The following is a 19,274-nucleotide window of genomic DNA, read 5'->3' as shown; positions in this document are numbered from 1 at the left end:
ATTATCTATTATTTTTGATCTGCACACAGAATCAATCCTTCCACTTAAAGATTTTTTCTAATTTACTATAAAATGAATATTTGTAATATGGACATAACCTACACAAGAAGAAATATAGTTCTTATGTATGAGTATATATAAAATGAAAATATAGACAGATGCAAATGACCAATCAATGTTGCAGATCAAATTTATGATATTTCTTAAGACTACATAGCTAGATTTCTTTTATACATATACATATATAAGCATATATGTGTATATACATTACCTTGTGTTTATATATATATACATGATAGCTGTCTGGAACTTTCTGTCCTCTTATATGAAAGGCCACACACCCCCATATGTTCGTATACATTGTTGGTTACCAAAGTATGTGACAATCTATTATGGACAACTTGCAAATAAGTTAGGCCTCAACAATTTCTGGTTAAATATTAGAGACCTAGTTACATGTTCAAGATCCATTCTCAGGTAGCTTCACACAGGAAAGGCTTGAAAAAACGTCTCTGTTGCATTAATCCTATTTTCACTGGGTCTTATTTCACCAAGACGCAGGTGAGGCTGAGAGGATGGCAGAAGACATAGTGAAACTTAAATACCAATTTGGTTGGATGAGTTAGATGCGAACGGGCTCAGACTGTACTTGTTCTCAGTAGCTACGATATGAGTGAGTGAAAAAAAAAAAGGAAAGAAAAAAGAAAACACAGGCTTGAAATAAATTAGTGGTGCACGATATACTGTGGATGACACCATGGTTACTTACAGGCTTCTCCCCTTCCTCACTGTAACTGTCTATGGAGGGTACTCTTTCAAACAGCATAAACAAGTGAGCAGCTGACATCTTGGCTTTGGCATAGTTTGGCGTCAAATAAGTGCTGTGTCCTAATGCCATTGCACCAAATACAATAGCTGAAAAAACTCTACAAAAATAAAAAGGAGAAAACTATGTTAATACTGTTATAGCACAGACACAGAAAGCTTGTACGGCCAGAGAAGGGGCCTCAGATAAATAATTACTCATTAGTAAAGTTGAGGGAGGGTAAAAACTGTCTACTGCAAACTCTGACTTTTTTCCCTCACTGAGAAAATCCTTTTTTTTGTTGTTTTGTTTTGTTTTTTGTTTGTTTGTTTTGCAGAGAAGAGAGTAACACTAAGCTTTCCCTCCTTGCCCACTCAACTGGATTTATTAGAAATGAATGTTTTGATTGATATTTCTGTTCTCAGTGTGTGAAATGTGGTAGGATGTGTAGTTCCTTGCGCCTCAGTTTCCTTATCTGTAAAACTGAAGTTATTAGTTGTGGAGCAGTCTGAGGTCTATGGAGAAATTTGTCGTTCAACAGTTCCTTCAAGGGTCTCAATCAAATCCTTGAGTTCAGGAGCAAATGGAAGGTAAGAGAGAGGGAGCAAAGGATGCAGGCATGAAATTTGGGGTAAGCAAAGTGCAACACGAGAGCAGGTACACAACATGGCATTCACATGAGTGCATAGGGAAAGGGAAGCTAATGCTAGTACTTGAGAAAGTGTTGGTGTAATCAGGGTAAGATGAAGGTTTAGCTTCAGCTGTAGTTTTTGCCAGGCAAGAGTGTGGTAATTGCTAAACCAAAGCATGGGAGGTGACTATTGATGAATATGGACAGGGATTTCAGCTGCAGGGAGACAAGCAGAATACGTGGTTAGATGCTGGAGACGAGGAGGGAGCAAAAGGAAGGCTGGAAAGGTGCCAGTTGATAGGAACAATAACATCAATTCACTGTTAACACTTGAAGGAGCTTTTCCAGCTCTACCTGGGCATTTACCAGAATGGGTGGTTGCTGATCTTTCTCCTGCTCTCCACCTTTCTTGCTCCAGGGCTCATAATTTCCTCACTTTCATTTCACTTGTTACTTGCTCCGTTTACCTTCTAATCTTGTCTCCCTGCACTCCCTACAGCTAAGCCATGTGATTCTGCTGTTAAAGAAACATTATTGGTCATGAAAACAAGGGACAGTTTTGCTTTGCCTAACTTCATTTTGCCTTCTTTTTATACTGATTGCAAGAAAAATTGTATGTAGGTAGCTAAATGTAGTCTGAAATTATCACATTTTGGATTTGTAGCAACATGAGGAAGGGGGGGTTGTATAACAATGAAAGTACTTGGTTGTTTTCTTCAGTTCCATATGTGATGATTTCAAGATAGCAAAATAAAACACGTTTTTCCATATGGAACGTAAAAGAAACTAAAAAGGATATACTTACAAAAGCACATCTTTAAACAGCATATGTCCATTTTTTACTAGATATGCAGCAAACCTAAAACATCCAGCATAAATAAAGTACATAATAGCTTGTGAAAACGCAAAAGTGAATCCAAAGATATGTGCCTTCTTTACAGAATTTCTGTAACAGAAAAAAATATTATCACAAGCTTATTGTACATGCAGTTGTAACCAAGAATGTAAGTATCCAATAGTAAAAGTATCCTATAAATCAGAGGAATCCTCAAGTCTCTTTACTAGTTTATAGTAAAATAATCTCCAGCTCTTTGTAAGATCCTAACCTAAAACATTATATTTCCTGTATGCTTCAGTTTTCTGTCTGTCTGCAAAAACATATGTAAGAATATTGGGACAGAAGAAGAAATTGCTCTAACTAAATATTTTGAGCACGTATAATCTGTACTGTTTTCACTTCATGCATTCATTAAAAATATTTTAAAAATTATAATACAGGTGCAATTTAAAGATTCAAATAAATAACAAATGAGGAAAATCACCAAGAACTTCAGAATTTCTACAGAGCAGGAACTAGTTCAACAAAACAAATCTTTGTGTTTTATCCTTCACTGAACCAAAACCAATCTTTAAGTCAGTCATTGCATTCATGAGGCTTCACTTGATCTGCAATGGTAGTTTGATAAAATAACAGAGTGAACAGAAAGGTAAACTGATGTGAAAGTTCCCTCTTCCATTCTGATTCCCTCCTTGGGAAAATCTCATTGATTTTAACAGGAATCTTACCTAAATATAAAGACAAAACCTGACTTTTGGTTTGTTAAAAAAATAGATATATTTCCTCAGAAGGAAGGCCTCGTGATTGTAAGAATTAACAAAGATTTCCATCTCAAGAATTATAGCAGCTAATAATGATAGTTTTGAAAGAAAGTAGGTTTTGAAAGAAAATTGTCATTTAATCAAAGACCATTAGCTTGAACAGAAAGATAATTCGTATTTTCTATGTCAAAGCTGAGGTTGGAATTAAGGATTTGATGATGTACTGAAAGAAGATAAATTGTTTTTCAGTTCATTGGTGTTAATTTTAAAAAAGGTATATTTTAATAACCTCTTTTTAAAAAGCATTTTATTACCTGTATGGCACTTGCAAATTTTGCCCATACATAAACTCAAATTTTCTTTCCTGAGTCAAAGCAACAACAGTTCGAATATTTTCTATGGCTTCAGAAGCAATCTGTATTGGAGAGTACATGTTCATTGGCAGAAAAACAAGATTATATGGACATTTTTAAACATAATCTGATAAACAGAACTGGGAATGACTGCAATAGAAGCGACAGAATATGTCTACAATACTGTTGAAAGTGTGGTTGCAACATATGTAGATACATTGCTGTTAAATATAATCCAATTAGCATGGATTATAATAGTAAAGTTGAGTCAGTGTACATTTTAGCACAGACCAGCAATGGTAGTTTTTTTTTTTTTTTCCAGTGAGCTTGTTCAACCTGTCACAAGGACGATGCCATGCAGCTATCACTGCTGTTGGTGCCCAGTCAGGCTAAACCGAACAAGCCTACCTCACCTAAAAACGTGCTTGGGGCTGCAGCCTGAACATATCGCCACCTTTTCAAAAGCAACAAATTTGGGCTTACCCTGAAAGGAATAATCTTTCCCAGGGTGCATTCTCTGCATTTTTTGACTATCAGATGACTTTCAAAACTCCTAAAGGAGAAAATCAAAACTACTGCACTTTCATAAAAATGTAGAAAGATTTTTTTTTTCTGGTCCATATGGCAGCCTAGGATCTAATTCTTATTAATTTTGTATCTTTGAAAATCTTTCCATTTTGCCACAGTAAAAAAAAAAAAAAATAGTGGGTAGAAGTTTTCCAAAATGATTAATGATGCTGGGTACCCAATCTTGACTGAAAACTAGAGAAAGGTTAGGCCTTGATTTTCCTAATGTTCCCCTAGTATTAAGGGGGATTCACTCGTAGACAATTAATATCATCAGAATTTTCTCATACCAACAATTGATTTAGGCTTGGTCAACAATCCAGCAAATCAAAACTCAGAAGGTAAAGCATCTTGGAAAGAGGTTTTATAAAGTACATTCATAGAGCACTATACTTATTCCAGCTCATAATTTAGTTCTGATGTACTGATTTCACAGGGCACAAAAAAGCAAACCAAACCAAAAAACAAAGAAACAAACAAAAACAAAACCATTCCTCCTGTCTAGAAATTTATTTAGGACCTGGAACTTAATCTCTTTTTTTTTTTTTTTTTTTATGTATTATCACCAATGTAAGATTTGTACACTGTCAAATCCAATTGCCTTTACAGAATAACTTTCAATAACATCTGGCCACTCCAAGCTGTGTGCTCTTGGTTTGTATAAATGGAGCTAACTGGCTACATTATATGTGCCCGAATAACTCTGCTGCTGCTGAGGAAGGAATGGATGAATATTGTTTCTCTACCAATAAGAGTAGTTTATTTCTGCCTCTTGTGTGAAGATGGCATTTCCTCATTGGCTCTTTGCCAGGAAGAGACCCTTTTCTAAAGAGCAAGGTAGATCTTCAACCTAAAGCTAAAAAAGATGCCTGGGACCTGTTTTCCTTTATGTTGATATATTGTGAGTGAAACATTTTGCTGAATTGCTATGGAAATACATGTGTTTTAATTTTTTCCAGAAACTGTAGAGCTGGAAAAGAAAAACTGTTTAAACTAATATAGTCTGCCAAAACCAGATTTTCAGGTCATCACATAACAATCATCTGACTCTTCTTACAAATAATCTCCAAGGCAGTTGGCGTGAGATAAGTAGCTGAAAGCAACTTGACTATGAGATAACTCAACAATATTTATAACAATAAAATATTCCAGTGCATAAGAATGTGTAATGTTACTTGTTTGGCAAAACTTTATTCATAATCAGTGACACCATTTTGAATTTCTTCTTGATTATCCTATCACATAAAGAAGGCTTTTTTTTTCTTCTTTTTTCCCAGTGCATATATTCTTTTAAAAATAAACCTCTTTTAGCTTCTTATTTTAAAGTATAGCAGAATAGCTCCAAGCTTGTGAATCATCAGCCTTTACTGTAAAGGTAAATAATAGCTTGGAAGCAAACGTGGCTTTCAATCTTCAACTCAGGAAGAAAAAGGAAAAGCAGTTCTTTACACAAGAGCTAAACTCCAACTTAATCGTAATTATGCACTTAGCAGACCCTTCCTTCTACATCATTACTTCTACATGATGATGATGATGATAATAATAATAATAATAATAATAATAATAATAAAGTGATTAGACAATCTGTAAGTCAGAAACACAACAGGTTAAGTTACATGAGTGATAAGATTGAAATAATTAAATTACATGGAAATACCTAACACATCTACATGTAAATAGCAAATGTCTCCCTTACAAAGGCTAACACCATCTTTTCTTTATGTCTGTATAATAATAGTTTCATAAATAGGTAAAATGAAATTTTGCTCAGCCAATTTAAATATGCTTTAAGGCTGAGAAGCTTTATTGTTTTCTCACTAGAACCTATACTGAACTTGCTTTTCTTCAAAGCAAAAACATATGGTGCTGGATTGTTTCCTTATTTCTTTATCCGCTCACAGGGGTTTCCAAGTTTTACTTTCAGCTTCTGCATTACCCTGTCTTCATGTTCCCAGCTGCTATATACTGTAATTTGTAGTACAAGTTCAACTGGAATACGTATTTATATGCTCTCAAAATCAGTATTATTTTAAAAGAACTTTTCAAAAAAATTCTTTTGATTATAATCACAATACAAAATAATTACCAGCCTGCTTTTTAGCTGTGCATATAATCACATCGTGAACTAGAGAAAAGTTAGGAAACTGGAACATACAGCTAACTGATGCTTAAAATTGCTGTTGACATTCTGTATCTCTTTTCAGATCATAAAATGATTGCACTGGATTCAAAGGAGTGTAGTGAGACACCTCATTTATTAAGTTCAGGTTGCATTTAACAGTAAACTCACGTTTTCAGTTTTCAGTTTCATATTTTCTGTATCACCTTTTCATCAGAATAACAAAGCAGACTGAGTTTGAGGAGTATATTCTTGACCCAACGCCAATATCCCTATTAAGCAGCACTGTGTAGTACAACATAAAAATAGATTAAACTGTCACTGAACTCACCTTTCCTGCAGTTTCCAGTTCCTTTTTATCTTTTTTTGCATGTCCAGTAAGCATCTTCATTTGAATCATTCCTGTTACAGCAATAACTGGCACAATGGCTAAAAGCAGAAGAGTCAGCTGCCAGCCGTAGGTCAACGACAAAATGATCCCAGTCCCAAGATTCGCTACATTTTGAGCAATTAATGCCAGTCTAGAACCTGTCGCCTGAAAAAGAATGAAACCATCGTAACACATGGATTTATTTGAAAACTAGACAAAATATTTGTCACATAGATATTTATGATTTATTCACCATCTGAAAGTACTTAATTTGGTCTAAATATTCTGCAAAATTGAATGTTTTATCCTGTCTCTTGAAAAACTGCTCCACTCTACAGATCATTCCCACAAGCCTTTTGTATCTACCCTACTCTATCTCCTCGTTTTCAGGTTTTGCTCAAGAAAAAACAATTATATTTCATAAGTCTCTTATACAAATATATATACACACATATAGAACTATGACCATATTTTATCTTTTTTAACTTTAAACGTGAACAAACACAGTGATGCAATGAGAGCAACCTTCATTTTGAGGCATATTCTTATGCATTTCGTTGAGCTAGAACATTTATCATAAAAACACAATGCTGTCTAGACATCTAAGAAGGCTGAATAAATGACTTTAAATAAATGGATTCCTTGGATGACTCATTTATACTGGTGATACCAGGACTGAACACTAATGTGAACTAAAAGCTTTACTACATGATTATGCTTCATATATATATATCTTATCTAAGATTATGATAATTTTTGTGTGACACCAAACACACAAAAAACACTTTTAAATGAATAACAGTTCCACATGACCGTGTGCAGGATTTCTACCTACTGAATACCCTCTGTAACTGACTCCATATTAGTCAGACATGAGAAATGCCAGTGCATATTACTTACTTCTTTCACTTGTGAAGCATCATTAACAAGTCTTGTAATTAATTCTCCAGTGCTATTTTTAGGTTCATCAAACCAGCTGATCTCCTACAATATGAAATACACTTATTATGATCTTAAAAACTTAACTCACCTCATTAGGCTACTTAAGAGAACTTAATCACTTTGGATTATGACTGGGTGACACACGATAGGGTGCTCTAGTTCTTTAGGTGTAACCATAAATAAAATAGACCTATAGGCTTGGTAAGGTCATGGGATCACAAAACTCAAAGCTAGCCTCTGTTAACAATCTGTATATGCTTTTTGCAATAACATAAACATCACCACATTATTTCATGTTAAACGCAGTTTACAAGATATCTTTGCTTGTGAGTTTAACATATTTTTGATGATCGGATGTTCACTAAACAGCAATATGAAGGAATGTGCCATTTTGAGGACAGTTACCTAGATGTGTAACCGACATCTATGAAGACTACTAATTAAAAATATAATTTCTCCTGTTAGATTCCTGTTAGATAGGTAAAAATACATCTAAATTCTCTGTCAGTTATGAGCACTGTGAAATCTGTAAGTCTGCTGTGAAGTGTTTTGAATGCCTGACTGCTGCTGAAAAACCTCTGTGGTGTCTGAAAAGACTTACGTAAAATGATATGCAGTGCTTGGGGGATCTAGACTATCCCAAGACTATCTCTTCCTAATCTGGAAGAAACTATTTCCAGGGAAAAAATCTTGTCAGTCATACACTTTTGTATCTTAATAGCAATCAAGATTAATTGGTCAGAGGGATCAGTGACTCTAAAGCACTTGAAAATTAAAATTTCATACTTGAACACAAAGCATTTATCTTATTTAAATCCAGAAAGCAAATATAAAATACTCACTCTAACATTCCTCTAGATTTGCCAAACATCAAGCCCCAAAATCATTACAATGAAACGATGTCAGTATGTGTATTACATTATATGTACATGATTCTTAGCAACTGTAGTTTGTTTTTGTGCACTAACTGTTCATAAGGTTACTGTAAGAGCTTTCATATTTCCTGCTAGTAGTGTTTAAATGCATAACCATTAGACATTAACAAACATGCTACTTTTTTTTTTTTTCCCTGGGAATTTTATTGTGGCAGAAGTATTATCTTTAAGCATGGTAAAGTAAACACTGTTCTTAAATACAGTAAGAAAAAAAAAGACATAAAATAAATAGTATAAGTCTGCCTGTAGGCTCACATAGACAGATGGTTGCTTTGCCATTATATGACATGGAGCATGTGCCACATGTGTCAGTGCTAATACACAAAATCCTCCCAGGTCCCACTGCTCTACTGCCTGATATTTGAAAATGATGCCAGGTGGACACTATTTTCACACCAGAGCAAGGACAACAAACATAATAAGATTACTTGACTCCTCGTCATGAAAACCTCTCTGTTACTATTCTAGTCCTTCAGACCCTTCCTCCAGGGATCTGTTCAGATTCAGCATGGTCTTACAGACTGCCCTTTCCTATTGGGCTAGTCCAAAAAAAAATCTCCTGGGGCTTAATTTCCAATGACATATCTCACTCTTTGGAGGTGGCCTATTATCCCTTCCCGTATAAATGAGAAAGTAGGGGCATCTGGTTTCACCCCCAGTGAAAGGTGCTAATGAAAGCTGATGCTGCTCAGTTTGGCTCCAGGAACTTCTCAAGGAGGTAATGACTTTCTGTGGAGACCAGGAAAGACCTCAGTCAGCTGAACAGGCTGAAGAAAGCAGTGGGACTGCATGTTTGGAAACTTCTTTGATTCCAGACTTGCAGATGTAGCAGACTGGCATGGCAGGGATATGCTTCTTTCTGTAGCGAGTGAAAGGTAAAGGAGTAATGTGCCTAGGCTCATATTGTTCTACTTTCTACTACCTCAGGGATCACATGCCCACCTACATCTGGGAGTAAAACATAATAGAAATCCAGGGAAGGCTTACATTTATACTGTGGATTGATAATATCAGGAGTACCAACATTTCCTTAAAATACTTGGTGAATTTATCAAGATTACTCAGGACATAAAGCAACTGGTTAAGCATAGTAGTGACAACAAAAGAGGGGTAAAGATAACTGAGTTAGTTCTGGATGTGCTGAACTGCAACCTGGAAGTGATGCAGTTTCTATTGGTACATTAAAGGCACTGCAGCGGACTACGTTCACTGGGCAGCTTGCCACTGCACTAGATCCAGGAAGCAGCTCATGCCAACCATGAAAAGCTGGTGACAAGGTTAGTTATGTACACAGCTAGGGTCCTTGTGTATTGGACTTGCATGGCAAGGTTTTTGGAGTGAGTGGGCTTCTGTGAGAAGAGCCCAGAAGCTGTCCCAAGTTAGATAACAGCCAGATCTCCAAAAGGGACCTGCCACTGTCCCAAACTGAGCTGGTAAGCGGAGTTGGTTGTGCCTCTGGGAAAACAGATTTAAGAAAGAGGAAAAACAAAACAAACAAACAAAACCTGCTGCACAACAGCAGCTGGGAGAGTGAGGAGTGAGAACCAGCCCTGCAGCCCCAAAAGTCAGTGCAGCAGGAGGGCAGGAGGTGCTCCAGGCACGCAGCACAAGTTCCCCTGCGGCCTGTGGAGAGGCCCCTGCTGGAGCAGGCTGTCCCCCTGCAGCCCACGGGTCCCACACGGAGCAGATCTCCACGCTGCAGCCCGTGGAGAGGAGCCCGTGCAGGAGCAGGGGGTCTGGGGGGAGCTGCCGCCCGTGGGGGCCCCGTGCTGGAGCAGTTTGCTCCTGGGGGATGGACCCCGTGGTACGGAGCCACGGTGGAGCAGTTCTTGAAGAGCTGCTGCCTGTGGGCAGCCCCCGCAAGATCAGTTCGGGAAGGGCGATTTCAGGCTGTTTATTTTAAAGGCTTTAATTCTGCTGCTGAATGTACTTTCAGTGGTACAAAGTCCTGTTTTTACCCTAGACTATTACCATGCACATCTTTGGTTCTGTGACTGCTTGGTAGGATAAGCCACCAATTGAGTGCAGTTAGTCAGATATGCAGGTCTTACTGCCTTCACTGGTAATTATTTGCAGATCCCAGCTTGCAGCATATCTGAAGGCAGATCTGAGTTTCAGATTTGACCTCTTAGAGTACAGCCTACTTTCTCTGTGCCTCAGTCCAAAGTTGTTTTGATTATATTAAATACGCTAAATAAACACTACCATCACCTTTGAGCTTTCTTAGGCTGGTTTTAAGATGGCCTTTATTAGTTACATCAATTAAAAGGTTTTAAAATATCTACTTGGACCTGTTAAAAAGATTTAATCCCGTCAGTTTCTAAAGTGAGTTAAAGAAATCATTGTGAAATCTTTACGGATAAAATCATAGCATGACTACTTAAATAAACATTTATGACATGTAAATAAACAAGCATTTCTAAAGCTTTAGAAAGCTAAATATAGAACAGTTATACCTGTCTCAGAATTGCTTTAAATGTCGTGGATCGGAGCCTCATTGTAAGGATTTCTCCAGCTTTGCCAAATGTGAAACCCTGTGTGGGGGGGGAAAAAAAAAGCATATTTTTTATACCTAATTACAATTTTTGTCTTTATAAGATAATAAGTGACTATCTGCATATAATATTAAAAAGAATATCATTAAGTAAAAAATATGCTAGCTACAAGTGAGCTACAATTTTAAAATCAAAATATTTTAAAGCTAAACTTGGAACCTATAACGGTAGAGCACAGAATGAGGCATTGTAGTGTCTTTTTTTTTTTTTTTTTAAGAAACAAATATATATCACGTAATAGTCTTCAAGCCCCACCAAACAATGATTTAATTGCAGGAATTTTTTATCACACCTGTTCTCAAGCTGGAGCTGGCCACTTCACAGTAAACAGGCTCAGCAGTATAACCAGTAAGACCCTACACTTGTTTTAGGTACTGCACAGACACCAGGGATTTCCCTCTTAGAGTCACACAGCTGTAGTTCTACTGGTTATTTTCTGTGGGAGGTCTCTGAAGCTGTAGATACTCACTGACGTTGGCACACAACTCGGTGTGCACAGAGCTGTGCTGGTGAATCTGTCACTCCTGGGCCAGGGCCATGCAGGATCAGACCACGCAGGAATGGGACGGGACACAGGCAGACACATTTTAGTGCATTAGTACCCAGAACAGCTACGCCACCAAGTTTTTGTTTTTTTCAGGGCATCATAAAGGTGGGAATTTTGAGTTTGATTTTGCCTGAAGGGAGTGCTACTGTGTCAAGGGCATCAGGACAGAAGGTGGAAGGATGGTGTTCAGACTTGTGCAGGTTATTAGGCAAGATTAGCCCAAGCAGCTGAGCAACAACTGAAGGGATTTGTGCATGTAAATGCGATGTTCATCAATTCACATAACAAATGACCTGAACATGGCAGTTTTCCCACAATATATGCAATTCCAGGCATTGGCAAACACCCATACCCATGAGAATAATTATGCGTAAATGTGAATTTAGAAACTGTTTCAGAAAATGTAGTCAAAAGTATTTGATCCTGTACCAATAGTATTTGATCCTGTACCAATAGATGGGTGCACTTCTAAAGAGGCAATTTGAATTATTATTTAACTTTCTTGGTATAGAGATGTGAGTACTCTTAAGTTAAGCATGTGATACGGTCTTTCCCAGTTACGTTTGGTATGTTTTCTCAGAAAACTCAGGGTTGAATGCAGTTCTTGTAGATAGAGGTGAGGTTGTTTCAGTTCAACCAGCTCAGATGCTGACAGACCTGCTGCATGGAGCGCAGAGCGGGTGCTGAGGCAACCATTTGCTCAAGACAGAAGTGCTGCCCAAAGCCTGATCCGGGTCTGTGCTGTTGAAGTTACTGTCTGTGCTGTCAGTACTATCTATCTTCCTACAGAGGCTGTGATACAGCGTAGGCCTTAAAGCCAAACTTTCCTTTGCTGTGGACATGGGGATCAGCCTACGCTACAGAACGCATTTGAAACCTCTTACAACATTTTGAACACACCTGGTAGTGAAAGTTCATCATCATTTTTCTCATGTACTGCTTGACGCTCAGCCACTGAGAGTTTAACACAGTTGAGATATATTGTCTCAAATACCATGAACAATTATGGTAACAAAAACTTACCTGAAGAAAAAACGTGACAAAAGAAATTAGTCCAAAACCTAAAAAGAGTAGTGCATACATGCTATTTGTCTCCCTGATAGCAGCCTTTCCTTTTTCTACAAACATCTATGAAAGAAAATTTTGAAAATTAATTTTATTTACTGAAGTTCTGGTTCAATAATTTCCCGTTATCTTTACATGCTTGTTTTATGCATTACATGTGTTTAAGGGGAAAACAAGTCAATTTCTTGATGAACTACGATTTTTTTTCTTTGAAGATTATAGATCTGAAGTGATTGTACATGTTCTTGCAAATGAAAGCTAAATTTTTATTTTGTTATGATAAAACAGTAACATATGTCAGTGAACAAACCCACATCAGTAAATTATTATCAGAATATGCACTTGCAAAAGGCTGAAGCACATCTTAAAACTTTAAAAGAGCATTTCTGTAGTCACTGGCTGAAGGTTATTGCATGTTAACAACTAGTTAGTGAGAAAGAAATATGGAAGTTGTTCTTAATGACGTGTTATATGTTACCAAATCAATATTTTTTTTTAGGCCAAGACTCACAGATAACAGATTTCTATTGTTTGTTTTATATATTTTAACAAAAAATAAAAATAGGAGTACATTATGCATTGTATGGAGACCTTGCTCAGTTAGGGAAATAGTTTTCCATCTAAAGCTTATATACTCTTATTTACCTCAACAGTGAGTAAATGAATATTAAAGGTGTAGTATTCTGAAGCAATCCTTATACCTTTATATATGATAATACATAGTTCATGGAGAACGGGGATCGTACAGTTCTGGTTTCACCAGGTTTGCAGAGCAATAAAGATAATTCTCCCAAGCTTGGATAAAACATATTTGTTTTATAAAGAAATCTGAGGTCTCCAACATTTCTAAGTCCTTTAAATAGCCTCAAAATAAATAAATAAATAAATAAATAAATCTATAGGTCTTTGAGGATGTTATACACTGTTTGCTGTTCTATAGCATTTGTATATTTTGGATGTTGAGTAACTGTCATGGTTTGTTATTTATGAGTTTGTTATCTATTGTTTGCTCAGAATGACACTAGCTTATCATGTTTTTATACCTTGGTCCATAGCAAAAAAAAATCTACAATTCAGTTACTTAGATTTTCTAATCCAGATTTGTCATAAATACTATCATGCCTGTAATTATTTTTTAAAAGCTTTAAGAATAAATTAATGTTTTGGAAAGAAAGGACCTTAATTCTATTTTTTCCCCTATATATATATCTTCTGCTATTTGTTGTGTCCATTACTGACAATTACTGAAAGACCACAACTGCACAGAATGCTCCCCTTCCCTCAGGGCTGTTTCCTGCTACTACTTGCATTAAAAACTGAAGCATAACACCAGCATAATACCCTTTTCCCAAACAGTTCTTTGCAATGTAACGCCTCACAAACAAGTACAAAAAAAATTAAGATAGGCCATTTCAATATCTTTGTGTAATATAGTGCAGCTAAAACAGTTCCAACAGAAAATGTTAAAAATTCCCACCAGTGCAAGTGCCTTGTGCTTGACAACATAACTTTATTTTTTAACAGCATAAATTTAAGTTTACAGAAAGTCTCTCTGTAATGAAACGTCTACCTTACATCCATTTCATCTTGTTGCTTTACATTGCTTTGATTCACACTATACCTTCTGAAATGTTATGGTGAGCACAGCACAAAGATCACCTTCTATGCCTGCACTGCTCATGTGAATGGGGTCAATTATAGTGCCTTCTTAAAAGGGGATAAGGGTGAAGCAACTTCAGAGAGGGCCCAGGGGAACCTCTCCTCACTTCATCATTGACGAGCTGATCAGCTCAAAAACAGAGATGTGAAATTTGCATAACTGTTTTGTGAGACTTAGAGCAGAAATTCAGCATTCTCCATAGCAAGGACTTTCACCCATTTCTTACCTTTGCAGGGCAAATTGAAAAAAATGTAGCATTTCATGGGTTCATCATAAAACAATTCAGCATTTATAAAAACCATAAACAGTGACAAAAGAGAGAGCATACAAGCAAGGTTTTTAATTATTTGTTTTATACTTACCCCTATAACATCTGCAATTATGACTGAAAATATGGGTTGTAAGGCCCCATTGATAATTGCACATAGAGTTCCAACAACAAAATAAGGCCATTCAGTTTTATTCAACGCCATAATTTTAAGAAATGGCACTGGAGGTATGTTTTTATCCTAGAATAAAAGGATTCCATCAGGATAAATATAATACATTAATGGAGGAAAAGGTAGGACAGGTATAATCTTTGTAATCTGTTCCCTATCTCATATTCTATGATGGGAAACCTCAAACTATCTGATCTTCAAAAAAAGTATTAATTAACTGCTGAAATTCTTATTGTTACTCAGTACCCAATATTAATCATAAAAAAAAAAAGAAGAAAAAAAAAATCAATGAATGCTATATAAGCTCTCTCACTTCCAAAAATTTGAGCCTTTCCGAGAAAGGATTAGTCACAAATTCCACTTACCCTTTGTGAGACTATGCAGAAAAAGAAATTTGGAATTTAGACCACTTTTTCCATTTGATGGTATTAAATGTTTGTTGAATGAATTGCTCCTTACTCATCATTAAACATGATGTCTTTCATTTTTAGTTCATTAGCCAACTCTCTCTTAATTTTCAATAACTTATTTGCTAATACAGACATATTTTAGGCAATCCATATCAAGATACTTAGACAAAAATAATAATTATTCTCTATTTGGGGTGTTAAAGTTTTATGACTAATTACCTGTTTCTGGTTTTGTTACATTATTAAATGAATTAACTTGCCACATAGGCTGTTCCTATACTCAAGTAATTTTGTTTCATAGTATCACTCAGTTAAACTGTTTTGAGTACCACAACAAAATTCGTTTTGGTTTCAAGAGAAAAGAATTTTCCATAGAACCCTTTTGTGTTATTTTGTCATTTTATGAGTCTTTAACCGGACATGTAGGCTCTCTTCATACATTATGATAAAAAGTTACTCCCCGTTGAGCAGAATCGTGATTCTTTCTTGTCCCATTAGTTATGGAAAACATATGCAGATAAGAATACAGAGAGACTCACAAGCTGAACAGCTTTTGCATCAAGTGCATCATTCTGTATTCGGAACCTTTTTATGCTTTTCCGAGTGGACTGTCTTTTCTGTCCAGTCAGTACTGATCCATTCAGTGTCTTTTCTGAGACATTGTGTGCGTTACCTTCTTCCTGTAACTGATCTTCAGTTCCTGATGTCTGAAATGAAACACAGCATGACACTAAAAATCATTTTTGGCCACATTAATGATGAACAGTTCTAAATAAAAACAACAACAATTTCTTGTAAATAAATGGAATATTGAAAAGAACTGAGTAATTAAAAAGAAAGCCACAAGCAAGTACTGAAGTTTCATTAATTCTTCTCTATACTCAGTGAAAAAAAGAACGTTAACACTTGCAAGGAGAAAAATTTTAGCCATAGAGATTTTTTTGCATTTGTTGTCATGTTAAACTGTTCTGACAACATATAGGAGAGTTACTTTAGGCGTAACTGATTTTTTTTTTTAAATATAAATGCCTTTTTAAAACAAAAATATGAAAAAGCAGAAGACAGATCGAGAGATAATGAAAATATCCAAGGTAGACCCTGTCTGTATAACAAAACTTCAGGAGCCTGAGTCACTAAGATGCTAGTGATTTGGAAAAGTACTTGTGTAAGAGATTGAATTTTCACAATAAGGGTGGCGAGCCACTGGAGCAGGTGGCTTGGGGTGGGTGTGGAGTCTCCATCCTTGGAGGTATTCCAAACCCAAAGAAAATGGCCCTGACAACCTGCTTAGACTTCAGAGCCCTCCCTGCGTTTAGAGGGAGTTGCACTAGACGAACCACCAATGTCCCTTAACCTGAATTATTTTATAATTCCCTGATTTGGAAAAGGAATCTGAGAATTTATCAGACCCAGAAGCTCATTTTTTCCACAATCTTCCTTTTTACCTTCTCACATACTTTATTTTCAATGTCACACGTGAAAAAGAAAGAGAAAGAGATTTTGTTCAGAACTTCTGTAATTCACAGGTTTGAATTAAAATCACACATTTCACTTTTGCTTCTTTTTCTTGTTTTGAAGTTTAATACTCTTCAGAGAAATTTTTTTTTTTTTTTTTCCCTAGACTTTCTCCACTGAGAAAACACTGCAAAGCTTTTGGGAGCAACTCAGTCTGGTTAAGTCAGTAGCACACAATATGATGCAAGCTATGAAACAAAAATAATAATGAAGAACCTACCTGCATATTAACAAGTTTGTAGTAAACTCCCTTCTGTTCCATTAATTCGTCATGTGTCCCTTGTTCTGTGATGACACCATTTTCGAAAGCAGCTATAAGATCTGCATTTTGAACTGTTGACAAACGGTGAGCAATAAAAAGTATAGTGCATCCTTTCCTGATCTGCAGAAAGCATAATGATGGCTTCACATTAGCGTGGTCAGGTACATTTAATTTTTCCCCTCTTCATACTAGGGTTCAAGAAAATATTTTAACTGAAAAAAAATTGCCATGGAAATGGCATTCTAGTAAAGATCAGAATTTTCAATTGAGAAATGCTGAATTTCAGAATACTTTTCAGTTCCTCTGAGATAAACTAAAGCAAAAATGTAATTTCAACAAAATACTGGAAAACATTTTATTTGAGAATATAAATTAAAGTACTCTGGCTTTGCATGTCAGACTGTCAATTTATAAACATAAATATATGAAGTTTCTTCTTTCTAAACTGCCCATTCAATATGCTTTCAGGTTACATATCCAGCTTTTACTAAAAAAAAGACTACCATTAAGCATGTCAGTGACAATTCTGTTTCAGGGCATTTCACAAGTATTAAAAAATTATCACTTACACAGTAATTTTGCTTGCTCTAAATTACTTGTTTGACTTAATTGAAAATATTTCTCTAAAATTGTACTTAAGAATATGATTTCTTCCATTGCCATGTCATTTTTACACCTTTTGAACTATTCACTAATAGTAAAATAAATCCCACAGGTATCTAATTTGACATGACAAAGATGTTTTTCCAAGCACATTTTAACAGTCTGCTCTGGGATAAATTGGTATTAATAACTAATGACCCAACAAGTGAATCCAAGCTTTATATTATTTAGTTTAAAAATCTTCTGCTGGGATGCTGATTTAATAAGTGTTTTACAATTAAGAAATAAAGGTGAAAACTGTCGTGTGTGGAGTATTCGTGAAAGCATTTCCACCTAAATCTGACATCTTAATATTGTTACATGATTTTAAGACCTGGAAGTTACATCCATTTAAACTATCCTATAAGAAATGTTACACCTTTTCTTGGTAGTCCAAAAGCTTTGTTATTTCTGTGATTATTTTAAATGGTTAAAAACACATCAAAATGCAGAAGAAAATCAAGCTAATAGCCTTAATCATAAAAACGAGAATGCTCCATCCACAGAACAGTAAACAGATTCAGCAGAAGCTTAGTGAAGCCTGTAGGGAACAGCAGTCTACCCTAGATCTGATGTAAACCTTCTGTAGTGGTATGTGCCCAGCACAGAGAGAGAAAAAGAACACAGAAGGAGGACAAATGAATACTGGGCACACAACAGCTTAGCTTTGTCTTGCTTAACATCAGCAATCTCAGAGCTAGTCTAGTCTGAGCGAGTCTTTCTGTTATGCTCTGCCAGATGCATCAACAGGGAGATTCATCTCATCATACGACATTTAAAGATAGGTTAGAGAGGTTGGATGCTAAGTAACTTGTTTAAACTAGCTGTATAAGTTTTATATTGCAGCAGTCATCTTGATCAGCAGTTCTCTGCCCTGTCTCTGGGATTCACTTTATAGGCCATGGGCTGGCAAAAAGATCCCTGAGCACGTGTGGTGGTTTTACCCAGCTGGGCAGCCAAACTCCACCACAACTGCTCTCTCACTCCCCCTCCTCAAAAGAAGAGCGGTGGAGAAGAAAGTATGCTGGAAAGTAAAAAATGGCTCACAGGTTGAGGTAAGGATAATTTAAATAAAGAGAAAAGGAAGAGTGAAATATAAAAAATAAAAAACAAAAACAAGCATGGAAACACAGAGAGAAGGAAAAAATGTTCTCTACTTCCCATCAACTAACGATGTTCAGCCACATCCTGGGAAGCAGGCCCTCAATATGCATAGTGGTTGTTTGGGAGGACAGATGTCTTCATAACGAGAGCGCCCCCCCTCTCCTTCCTCTTTCCCACCTTTTATTGCAGAGTGTGACACCATATGATATGGGATAACCCTTTGGTCGGTTTAGATCAGCTGCCCTGGCGGTGCTCCCTCCTCATCTCTTGCCCACCCCCAGCCTGCTGGCTCTTGGGGGGTTGGAGGGAGCCTTGGTGCTGTGCCAGTGCTGCTCAGCAATAAACACAACACTGGAGGCATACCAGTGCTGTTCTAGCTACAAGTGCAGAGCACAGCACTGTATGGGCCGCTACAGGGAAAGGTGACTCCATCCCAGCCAGACCCTGTACAGCACGCCAGGTATCATCGTTTCACAGAGTATAGTGAATTACCAGAAATGAGGATAAGCGGACAGAGAGCCTAACTCACTGAAACTAGTGTCAGTTAGGTGGCCAAGTAAAAATTAACAGACTAAAATACGTCTGCAGATGAGAATGTGGATTCTGGTGTCTGACTCTCCCAGACACAGCCCTGCAGAGTGGGTAAAGAGCATATGGCGATAAAATGCTTTCTGAAGATATTGTCCATGGATAAACTGTGATCCATGCTGAAAATGTTTATGCAATGATGGCAATTTGTCTTTACACAGAGGA

The 19,274-nt window shown here is 36.6% G+C and overlaps 1 protein-coding gene across 1 annotated transcript in view; it reads right to left on the bottom strand.

Annotated features, from left to right (window-relative positions):
* LOC310895139 (ATP-dependent translocase ABCB1-like) overlaps positions 1–19,274 on the bottom strand; it is a 47,533-nt gene that overhangs the window by 7,572 nt on the left and 20,687 nt on the right. The window contains exons 15-24 of the mRNA XM_083826019.1: positions 16,734–16,895; positions 15,538–15,705; positions 14,511–14,657; positions 12,447–12,551; positions 10,778–10,855; positions 7,345–7,428; positions 6,406–6,609; positions 3,350–3,450; positions 2,242–2,382; positions 770–926 (exon numbers count right to left, since the gene is read on the bottom strand). Coding sequence (XP_083682145.1) covers positions 770–926; positions 2,242–2,382; positions 3,350–3,450; positions 6,406–6,609; positions 7,345–7,428; positions 10,778–10,855; positions 12,447–12,551; positions 14,511–14,657; positions 15,538–15,705; positions 16,734–16,895 — 1,347 coding nt within the window. The remainder of the gene's footprint in view (positions 1–769; positions 927–2,241; positions 2,383–3,349; positions 3,451–6,405; positions 6,610–7,344; positions 7,429–10,777; positions 10,856–12,446; positions 12,552–14,510; positions 14,658–15,537; positions 15,706–16,733; positions 16,896–19,274) is intronic.

This window comes from Anser anser (assembly GCF_964211835.1).
Source record: "Anser anser genome assembly, chromosome: 2".
NCBI classification, from domain to species: Eukaryota; Metazoa; Chordata; class Aves; order Anseriformes; family Anatidae; genus Anser; species Anser anser.
Note: the sequence above shows the minus strand (reverse complement) of the source record. Positions and strands in the feature narration are given on the sequence as shown.